Source organism: Typopeltis vanoorti, chromosome 1 (genome assembly GCF_054136105.1).
Source record: "Typopeltis vanoorti isolate ZY-2024b chromosome 1, IOZ_Tvanoo_1.0, whole genome shotgun sequence".
Classification (NCBI taxonomy): Eukaryota; Metazoa; Arthropoda; class Arachnida; order Uropygi; family Thelyphonidae; genus Typopeltis; species Typopeltis vanoorti.
In genome coordinates this window covers 12,606,030-12,618,034 of record NC_143549.1, presented here as the reverse complement: position 1 = coordinate 12,618,034, position 12,005 = coordinate 12,606,030, and the positions used below count along the sequence as shown (strand labels likewise).

At 32.6% G+C, this 12,005-nt stretch overlaps 1 protein-coding gene across 4 annotated transcripts in view; it reads left to right on the top strand.

Moving 5' to 3' along the window:
• Positions 1 to 12,005, top strand: part of LOC150109791 (uncharacterized) — a 342,753-nt gene that overhangs the window by 52,162 nt on the left and 278,586 nt on the right. For all 4 annotated transcript variants that reach the window (XM_090411378.1, XM_090411294.1, XM_090411217.1 and 1 more), the window contains one exon: positions 8,054 to 8,257. In XM_090411378.1, the coding sequence (XP_090267504.1) occupies positions 8,054 to 8,257 (204 nt within the window). The remainder of the gene's footprint in view (positions 1 to 8,053; positions 8,258 to 12,005) is intronic.

The window sequence follows — 12,005 nt, the reverse complement described above, 5'->3', positions numbered from 1 at the left end:
ACTTTGTCTTCTTTTTATAGATTTTAAAAAGGAATTTGACACTGTTGACCATAACGCAGTATTTCAAGCTTTAATAGAACAAGGCGTAGAAAAAGCATACTTCCAACTCATAAAAGATATCAACAAAGAAGGCACATCAAATATCGCCCTTTTCAATCACCCAATTACAATTAACTTAAGTAGAGGAGTACATCAGGGTGATGTCTTATCACCTAATCTCTTCACATCTACTCTGGACAGCATCATTCGAAAAATTGACATGAAACATGGAATAAACATTGATGGTGAAATGTTAAATATCCTATTATTTGCCGATGATGTGGTATTAATATCTCACTCACCCAAACTCTTAGAATCAATGCTGAATAACATAAGCCAAAACTGCCAAAAAATTGGATTGGAAATACACCCGGACAAAACAAGATGGATGAAAAACAAATACTGTAAAGATCATGCAATCACTCTAGAATTTCGCACCATTGAAAAAGTTGAAGAATACATCTACCTCGGCCAGTCCATAAAATGAATAATGATATATCAAATGAAATAGCAAGGAGAAAAAGAGCTGTTTGGATAGCCTTCAACCAAATAAAATCAATAATTACCAACCAAAACATAGATATACAAATAAGAGCCCATCTTTTCAATAGTCACATCTTACAAGCATTAACTTATGGCAGTAAAACATGGAACACAATTTTAAAAGAAGAACAAAGCTTAATAACAACTCAATGTGCAATAGAAAGAAGAATGTGCAATAATATAAACAAAATAGACCCCGTAAGACACACAGAAATCAGGAAGAAGTCTGGATTCACGGACATAATAAAAGCAATCTACAACAGCAAAAGAAGATGGGCAGGACATCTCGCCAGAATGAGAGACAACAGATGGACAGTCAGAGTTACAAACTGGTATCCGAGAGATACCAAAAGAAAATCTGGAAGAACAGCCTTAAGGTGAGAAGACACAATGATTAAGAAAGTCGGAAGAAAATAGAGAAGAAAGGCCCAAGACAGGAATAACTGGACTCTTTATGACCTGCAATCATGGAGAAATCCTGACTGAAATCATAGGTCCATCAAGGTAACCTGCTGGATTTCTGCTCAGGACATGGACTGGTTATTACTAACACCATGTTCCAACATAAAAATGTGCACAAATTCACATGGAGAGAAGAGACAAGGAATAAGGAAAGTCTCATTGACTATGTATTGTTGATAGTGATGTTTTCTCCCTGGTGCAGGACACCAGAGTGTACAGAGGATTTGAAACTGGAAGTGATCACTATTTAGTCATGAGCATTCAATATGAAATTGAATTTCATATTGACAAGAATGAACGTAAGAAAGTTTTAAAGTGAATAAAAGTTGAGCAGCTCTCAGATGTGAACTGTAGACTAAAATACACAAAGATTATTGAAGAAAAAATGAAAGTGTTTGAGAACAGGAACCAAACCTTGGAGATTCAGTGGCAAGCCTTGAAGAAAACCCTGATTGATTCAGCCAGAGAGGCATGTGGTGAGGTTGTCTGCAAGGATAGAAAAATCATAACTCCATGGTGGACACAGGAAGTTAAAGAAGAAAGCATATCAAAAGTTCCTGGCAAATAAATCAGCTTCTGCTCTTAGAGAATACAGAGACAAATGTAAGAAAGCAAAACACCATGTAAAACTAGCTAAACAAAAGTCATGGGAGGACTTTGACAAGAACATTGAAAATAAATATCAAGAAGGTGGCAAAATATTCTGGAGGTTGTTGATGAAGCTTAAGAATGGAGGAAAGCGCGCTGTAAAAGGAGTTAGAGATGATAAAGGTGACATGAAATCAGAAGAAGATGATATCCTTGAAGTATGGAGTAATTACTTCGAAAAATTGCTAAATGAAACAAGCAGTGAGAGCACAGTGGTAAAAAACACTCAACAGGCATACAGTCAGGAATACATATCCATACTTGAAGTAAAAAAAGCCATGAAAGGCTTGAAACGTGGAAAGATACACAGGAGTAGATGATATTCGACTAGAAATGCTGAAGTATGGTGGTATAAAACTCTTACAGTGGTTGCACTGCATAGTTCTGAAGGTCTGGACAGAGGGACGAATTCCTGATGATTGGAGTAGAGCTCTCATAGTACCCATATATAAAAAGGGAAATAAAACTGAATGTGAGAATTGCTGACCTTTCTTAAGAAATGGTTGAGAAGAATTGTGGAAGAAATGCTTGGTGAAGAACAAGCTGGATTCAAGCCAAATAGAGGCTGTCAGGATCAGATCTTCACTTTATGACAACTAGTGGAGAAATCATGGGAATATAACAAAGATCTGTATTTAGGTTTTGTCGATCTGGAAAAGGCATATGACAAGGTGCCAAGAGAGAAGCTATTCAATACGCTACAGTTATATGGTGTCAATTGGGCATTATATCAATCAATGCTTAGTCTGTGTTTGAGTTGGTCAGCAGTTAGAATTGAAGTAAGTACAGGAAGATGGTTTAATGTTAAATATGGTGTGAGACAAGGATGTACATTATCCCCTCTGCTATTCATTATCTATATGGATCACATTATGAAGGAAAGCATGATATCAAAATTGGAGATGTTAATGTCAGCTCTTCGTTTTATGCAGATGATGTTATACTTCTATAAATAAATAAATATTTATAAATAAATCTGCTATAAGTCTGCAAGATTCCCTGACTAAATTGAATAACTATTTAAATGGATATGGTATGAAGGTCAGCAATACAAAGACAATGAAAATAGGCAGAATTGTTAAAAATGTCAACTGCGTTGTGAACGGAAAACCTGTGGAACAAGTAAAACATTTCAGCTACTCAGGCACAGTTTTTAGTGAAGATAGTATATTAAATATGAAAATGGACAACAGAATCACAAAGCTGGTAGGAAGTCATCATCATCATACGTATCAAGGATTTAGGCCTAGCATTGCCTGTTCCGGCTTTAGAAGTCATCGTTGAATCGTTTAAGAGGACGTCCTGGTTTTCTTTTTCCTAATGGCTTGTACTTTAAGGCTTGTTTTGGTAATCTTTTTGTTTTCATTCTTTGAACGTGTTCCATCCATTTGTGTTTATATTTTTTAATTTTTTCTATTACTGGTTCTTGGTTTAATTCTTTCATAATATCTTCGTTTCTTTTGTGATCAAATAGGGTATACTTTGCAGTTTTTCTCATAAATTTCATTTCTGCTGTTGTTAATCTTTGTTTGTCTTTTTGTTTTATTGTCCAGATTTCACTTCCATACATTAAGACCAGTAGGGCTAAAGTATTGTATACTTTTAGCCTGGTTTGTTTTTGAACTAGGTTTGGTTTAAATATAGAGTTAATTACACCTGTTATTTTTAAATATTTTGCAATTTTTATGTTTATATCTTTTTCATTTTCATATGTGATCATACATCCTAGGTAGTTAAATGAATTCACCTGTTCTAAGATCTTGTTATCTATTAGTATTTTAGTTCTTGCTGGATCTTGTCCTTTAAAGGCCATAGTTTTTGATTTTTCTGACGATATTATCATAACATAATCTTTGGATATCTCATTTAGATCTAAAATAGCTTTCTGTAAGTTATCTTCAGAATTTGTAATTATTATTTAGTTGTCTGCAAAGAGGATAGTGTTTAAGTTAACTGTAGATGAAAGTTTAATTCATTGATGTAAATTTTTACTCCATTTTATTATTATTTCATTTAAGTAGATATTAAAAAGAGTTGCTGATAGGGGACATCACTGACGGACCCCTTGGTTTATCTCTCTCTTATATGATAGCTCGTGATTTAATCTTATTTGTATTTGATTATTTTCGTATATACTTGTGATAGCTTTTAGGATATTATTTGGTATTTGTCTTTCTTTTAATATGTTAAATAATATGTTTCTTTTAACTTTGTCAAATGCTTTTTCAAAGTCAATAAATGCAATATGTGTTTCCAAATTATATTCTCTTCTTTTCTCTACTATTAATTTTAGGCAAAAGGCTGGGTCTATACATGATCATCCTTTTCTAAATCCATTCTGTACCTCTAGAATAAAGTTTTTGTTATATTTCATTAGTTTGTTATTTAAGATTCTGCTATATATTTTGTAACAGGAATTTAGTATACTGATACCTCTATAGTTTTTAGGGTCATCTCTATTACCTTTCTTAAAGATAGGAATTACAATTGCTTTTTTCCATTCTATTGGGGGGATACCAGTTGAGTAAATTTTATTTAAAAATAATAAGAGTCTTTCTTTGAATCTTGTTCCTGCGTATTTATATAGTTCTGAACCTAGCTTATCTTCTCCAGGTGATTTTCCGTTTCTTGTTTCTTTCAGGCTGATTTCTAATTCTTCTTCAGTTATTTCCTTTTCATTTTCGTTAATTGTTTGCCAGTTGTCTTTTTTAAAATATTTGTCTGTCCACAGTTCTGTGTAGTAATTTATGAAATTCTTCTAATTTCAATTCAGTGTTTAATTTTATGTTTTCTTTGGTATCTGCATTTAGGTGTTTCAAAATCTTATATACATTGGGTCTTCTTTTATATAAATCATGTTCTAAATTAGAAACAAATTTATTCCATGATTCTCTATGTCTTTTTCTTACTTCTCTTTTAGCTATGGCTCTTATTCTTTTATATTCTATTTCATCTTCTAATCTTTTACTGCTTAACCATTTGTGATAGGCTTCTTTTTTCTTTTTGATTATTTCTTTGATTGTATCATCCCAGATCTTCAGTTTTTTTCTTTTATTGAATTTTTTGGTCTTTCCTAAGCTTTTATTTGCTGCTGCATTTAGTATAATTTTTATATTAAGCCATTCTATTTCTGTTTCTTCATTTTGTTTTATTTTATCTAGATATTGGTTAATTCTTTGTTCATATAGCCATTGTACATTTGTGTCATTCAACAGTCTAGTTTTATAAACATATGTTTTAATTTTTCTTTCTGTTCTTGTTACTTGTAGCCATTTAGGTGGTAATCTTAATTTTATTTTAACTTTTATTAAATTTTATTAAAAATAGGAAGTCAGTTGAATAAATTCATATGGAATAAAGAAGAAATTAATCGGAACACTAAATTAGCTATACAAGAGAGTGTTCAAACCAGTTTTAACTTATGGATCTGAGAGATGGGTCAGAAGTAAAACACTTGACCCAAAGACTAGAGACCGCAGATATAAGAGTCCTGAGAAAGATTATAGGTGTGAACAGATGGCAATATCGTATTATCAATATCAATGGCAATATCAATGGCAATATCATATTAAAAATGAGGATATTAGGAAAGAACTTGATATTATCAGCATCCAGGAATGTGTTAGCATAGCTAATCTCAGATGGTATGGTCATTTAAACAGAATGGGCGAGGAATGATTAGCCAAACAAGTGTTGTCTGCCAGGTTGGCAGGAAAACAACTCAGAGGAAGACCAAGATATAGGTGGATTGATATGGTACAGTGTGCCTTAGACTATAGAAATATAAGATCTGATAATGTTTTAGTCTTGACAAGTAACAGATTGATTTGGAGGAAAATTGTAGATAGGAAGTTAGTAATGATGTAAATTTTTCATGTAGCACTATCATATCCTGTACATCCCTTGAGGGTCCATGGCAGGAATTTGATGATATGATAATATTCACTCCCTTAATATTTTTAACTCCCATATCTGTAGTCTCCAGTCTTTTTTTATCAAATGTGTTATTTCTAAGCCACTTGTCAGATCCATAAGTTATAATTGGTTTTTGACACAGAACATTGGTTCTTTTATCATCTGCTCCGACTGTCTTTCCACATCCAGATTTTTGATAGCTTTTTCGACTTCAAGTTGATATTATATTCCTGATCGCATTCCTTTTGTGTGTTTTCTATCATAGTGCTGTCATTTCATTTAGCAGTCGTTCAAAGGAATTACTCCATATATCTAGAATATCTTTATCTTCAATTTTCATTATCATCTTTGATTCCTTTTATAGTACTCTCTCCTCCATTTCTAAGCTTTTTCAATAGTCTCCAAAATTTTTTGCTGCCTTCCTGATAATACATAATACATATATTTGCTATGTTCTTATCAAACTCTTCCTATGACTCCTTTACGTTTCTTCACTTTTTTACATTTTACTGTATACTCTCTTTGTGTCCTGAATAGCTTACTTACTTGCCAGAAACATTTGATATGCTTTCTTCTTTCCTTTACTTTTCTACTTTTCTGAATCCCCCATGGAGGTCTGAATTTTCTATCCTTGCACACCACCTCATCACATGCCTTTCTGCCTGAATAAATTGTGTTCTTCAGGACTTGCCATTGATGTTTCATTTTTGTTTTCAACCTCTTTCATCTTTTCTTGTATGATGTTCAAAAACCAATTATGTACTTGACTCTATAATTCATTTCTGAAAGCTGCTGAACTTTAATTCATTTTAAATTTTCTTAATTTCTCAATTTCTCATCAAAAAATAAGAAATTCAATTTTATCTTGCTCAAAATAAAATTATGATCACTTTAGATTTCAAATCCTGTATGTATTCTTGTGTCCTGAACTAATTAGTAAACAAATAGCAAGCCTACAACAAATTATTTCTTTTGTCCCTGCTAGTTCACTATAAAGATGTGTGTGTGTGTGTGTGTGTGTGTATACTTACATCGATATGTATTAAGAGCGTTTCTATTTTTTTAACAAACAAATAGCAAAAAACCTTCAGCTATAACAGATTATTTCTTTGGTCTTTTCTAGTTCACTGTTGAGAGATTTCAGTTTGTTTACTTTGATCTTCCATCTTTTCACAACGTGTACTACATTTCACTTTGGAGTATCCAAACAGATTATAATGACTAATAACAAATTATTGATATGATGATTGACATTCAAACATGTTTGAAACTACATGTGCTCCTTGTATTGTCCATACTGGCTAAGCTGATATTGGTGATTATTTTCTAATACACTTTTTTTATTCTGTTCTTTCTTTTTATAGGTGATTAAAATCATTCAGTATATTTAGAGTTAAGCCTAAATAATTATCCCCTCTGCTATTCATTATCTATATGGAACGCATTATGAAGGAAAGTGGTATTAAACCTGATATTAAAATTGGAGATGTTAATCTCAGATCTTTACTTTATGCAGATGATATTATACTTTTAAATAAATCCAGTAGAAGTCTCCAAGATTCCCTGACTAAATTGAATAACTGTTGTAATAAATTTGGTATGAAAATCAGCAGTAACAAGACAAAGACGATGAAAATAGGCTGAAACATTGAAAATATCAACTGCATCATGAATGGAGAACCTATAAAACAATTAAAGCATTTCGTGTACTTAGGCACAATTTTTAGTAAATAAATAACAGAATCAGCAAAGCATCCTGAGAACAATTAGGAGTGTGATCAGATTTCATCAATAACAATATCATATTAAAAACGAGGATATTAGGAAAGAACTTAACATTATTAGCATCCAGGAATGTGTTAGCAGAGCTAATTTCAGGTGATATGGTCACTTAAACAGAATGGGAGAGGAAAGATTAGCAAAGCAAGTGTTTTCTCTGCTAGTATGGCAGGAGTAAGACCCAGAGGAAGACAAAGATATAGGTGGACTAATACAGTAAAAAAGTGCCTTAGAAGACAGAAATATAAGATCTGATAATGTTTGAGGTCTTGACAGGTAACAGATTGATTTGGAGGAAAATTGTTAATAGGAAGTTAGTAATGATGTAAGTTTTTCATATAGTACTATCATAATATCCTGTACACCTCTTGAGGGTAAATGTCAGGAATTTGATGATTATGTAGTCCCTTTTATTTAATGCACGTACATTATTTATTTATTGTTTTGTAATTTCCACTATTAATGATGGTATTATCTGTTATTCATTTTTCAAAGACTTTGTGAGTTTGAAAAATGAATAACGGATAATATCATCATTAATACTGGAAATTACAAAATAAATAATATTAATAAAATTGGTTGGTGGGAGGGAAGAATCGTTATTCTTGGGTGTTTGATGGGAATTAGTCATGGTAATGATAACAATAATTATATATATTGTTTTTAGATCAAGTTGCTGAAAGAACAACAGTATGCACAAGAAGGCCAAATTAAAATGCTCAAAAAATCTTTGGAGAAAACATCAAGAGAACTTGATTCAGAACGCTTAGAAAGAGAAGAAAATGTTCAAATGAAAATTGAACAGTATAAAGAACATGAAGAAAAATTGCAGCGACAACTACAAACATTGCAAACTGAATTGCAGTTCAAGGTAAAGAAATTTAAAAATTATTATTGTTTTACTGATGTTATTTGCAGAACACTGAATAATCTGAAGAATTATCAAATAAAAAAAATAAAATAAAACAATAAATAAAATAATTTTCGATACATTTCTGTTTAGTTGGCAGCTTAATATAATTGTGCAGTGGTTTCCCCCCCCCCCTTATCCACTGTTTTGCTTTCTGGTTTCAGTTACCCGCAGTCAACTCCAGTCCAAAAATATTAAATGGAAAATTCCAGAAATAAACAATCCATTCGCTTTAAATTGCACACCCTTCTGAGTAGCATGACAAAATCTTGCACCGTCCTTCCTGGGACATGAATCATCCCATTGTCCAGCATATCCATGATGTACTGTATAACGCTACTTGCCCTTTAATCATTTAGTAGCTGTCTCAGTTATCAGATATACTGTTATGGTGTTGCAGTGCTTGTGTTCAAGCAAACCTTGTTTTACTTAAAGTGCACGAGTAGGATGCTGGCAAAGAGAAGCCATAAAGTGCTTCCTTTAACTGAAAAGGTGAAAGAAAAAATTGTATGCTGAAGTTGCTAAGATTACATTCATATAATTTATTACAGTATATTGTTATAATTGTTCTATTTTATTATTAGTTATTGTTGTTAATCTCTTACTGTGCCTAATTTATAAATTAAACTTTATCATAAGTATGTATGTATGTATAGGGAAAAACATAGCATGTATAGGATTCGGTACTATCCGTGGTTTCAGGTATCCGCTGATGGTTTTGGAACTTATCCCCCCTTGGATTATGAAGGAAAGTGGTATTAAACATGATATCAAAATTGGAGATGTTAATGTCAGCTCTTTGCTTTATCCGGACGATGTTATACTTCTAAATAAATCTGCTACAAGTTTGCAAGATTCCCTGACTAAATTGAATAACTGTTGTAATAGGTATGGTATGAAGGTCAGCAGTAAAAGGACAATGAAAATAGGTAGAATTGTTGAAAATGTCAACTGTGTTGTGAATGGGGAACCTGTGAAACAAGTTAAACATTTCAGATACTTAGGCATGCTTTTTACTGAAGATGGTAAATTAAATATGGAAATAGACAGCAGAATCAACAAAGCTGGTATGTAGGCAGCCAATTGAATAAATTCATATGGAAGAAGAGAGAAATTGGTCAGAACACTAAATTAGCTGTATACAAGACAGTTCTCAAACCAGTTTTTACTTATGGATCTGAGAGCTGGGTCAGAAGTAAAACACTTGACCAAAGACTATAAACTGCAGATATGAGAGTCCTGAGAAAGATTAGAGGCGTGAACAGATAGCATCAATGGCAATGTCATATTAAAAATGAGGATATTGGGAAAGAACTTGACATTGTCAGCATCCAGGAATGCATTAGCAGAGCTAATCTCAGGTGGTATGGTCATTTAAACAGAATGGGCAAGGAAAGACAAGTGTTCTCTGCCAGGTTGGCAGGAAAACGACCCAGAGGAAGACCAAGATATAGGTGGATTGATATGGTACAAAGTGCCTTAGATGATAGAAATATAAGATCTGATAATGTTGGGGTCTTGACAAGTAATAGACTGATTTGTAGGAAAATTGTAGATAGGAAGTTAGTAATGATGTAAATTTTTCATGTAGTACTATCATATCCTGCACACCCCTTGAGGGTACATATCAGGAATTTGATGATGATGGTGATGAACTCTAATCTAGAGAATTGTAATAATAAGGTGATATACATCTGTTGTATATGAAAAATATTACTTCTGCATTAATTTAAACTTGGTATCTCTTCTGCATCTAGTTCCTAATGATGAAATCTCAATAATGGTTGAAACTCTTCTCTAGTGGCCCTTTCCGTAGCATTATATATGTCTGAAAGAGTATGTGCTTTGTATTATGGGATACAAAGGCAATTAATGTGATGTCCTGAGCTTCTATATACAAGTAGCCAAGTTGCAAATGTACTTCACTTGCAAACTTTCTTTGCTTACATTTGGATAAAGGATAAAACATGAATATACTTTCTCAGCAAGCATAATATAATTTATTTATTTATTTTTTATTTTTTTAATTTGCTACATAGTTTGCCCATTCTACTTCAGATATCAAAGTAAATTTTTTTCATTACACTTTAGTTCTCCAATAAACGGGACAATGGCTTCATATCAGGTCATTAAATTCGTCTTCAAACCTAAAGACAATTAAGGTCTATATCCATAGTGGTGTAAAATCTCTCATGATATGTGACTTCGTAACTTATTTTCATTTTATATGGTTTTTTGTTTAGGAGAATGTACTCAGAATAATGCTAAATTGTTTGATTGAAATAATCTTTTCTGTAATAATATTGTATTGAACCTTTGTAAAAATAATGTGGCGCATGATGTCATCATGTAAGGCTATTAAGTAATGTTAAATCAGTAAGTCTAACGCTGAGATTAGTGAAGAATTCTGAGAATTGCTATAGATGAAAATTTCTAGACCCATGAAGAATGACTTCATCGTGTCCGAAGTTGATACGGGACCATAGTTGCCATGGATAAAGAATTCCAAAAACTCATGAAGAATGACAGCAGCATGTCCGAAGGTAAATATGTGACCATTTTCGAGAGGCATGTGCATAATGGAGAACAGAGCCTATGTAAGCCAATTCGTCAGGAAGAAATTTTGTCTGAGGGTTTTCTAAGCTTTCGCTTACCAAAGTCATTATCACACCAAGTTTGCTGTTGGAAATTAAAAGAGAAGCATCGTAAGGTCTAATTCTTCTATCTGGGATCGTCACCAAGCAAGAAATATTGTATCGCTTGTCTTGAAGGGAAGGAGCTGTACATTGCAGCCAAGTTAAGAGTCCTATAAAGCAAAGGCATAGCTGACAACTTGGACAAGGAAGAAATTTAGCAGGAAAACAGGAACATGTCAGCAAGTGGAAAGAAATTTGATATTTTAAGCATACTTGTGACATAAAGACTGAATAATATATGCACGTAAACATAAGAAAGATATTTAAGTTAAGGGATATTATATCCCATATTGTTTCTTAGCCGAATAAGAAACTTATAGTCTTGGCAATTCTCATAGAAGGGATGCAAGTTCTGTTCGCTACAAACTTGGTATTAACTTGGTCTATCTACTCACTGATGAGACCTCAAAAAAGGTTGAAACTGGTCTGGGTAGTGACCTTCTCTCATAATGTTGAACAATAATACAGCTCCTAAGAGTTAAGTTCATATTATGGGTAAATATCAAGAATAGTGATCAGAGCTTGCTCCACCCTTTCTATGAGTTGCCTCAGCTTGCACTACCTTCAAGGGTCAGTTGCTGCTCTATCCAGGTATTTGCTTACGATTGGAATTGCCGAACTTTATATAGTTTCTATATTCGGCATGAAACTCTTTGAGTTTCTTATTCGGCTAAGAAACAATATGAGATATAATATCCCTTAACTTAAATATGTTCATGTCGCTGAATTGAAGCCTTTGGCTCTTCACTATAATTACAAGAAAGATATTTAATTAACCAAATATTTCGGTCTGGAAATAGCAGACCATCTTCAGTGGCACTACAAGAACAGTTCAAAAAAAAAATACAAGGTGGAATACTAACAATAGATCATTTAAAAAAAAACAAGCCGTGTGATGTTATATCTCTAAATATTAAAGGGAATATTTTTAAGCAGAGACATGATTAAAATAAAGATATTAATTAATAATATTAAATAACATAAAATTAATATGAATTAATGCATTATCCTGA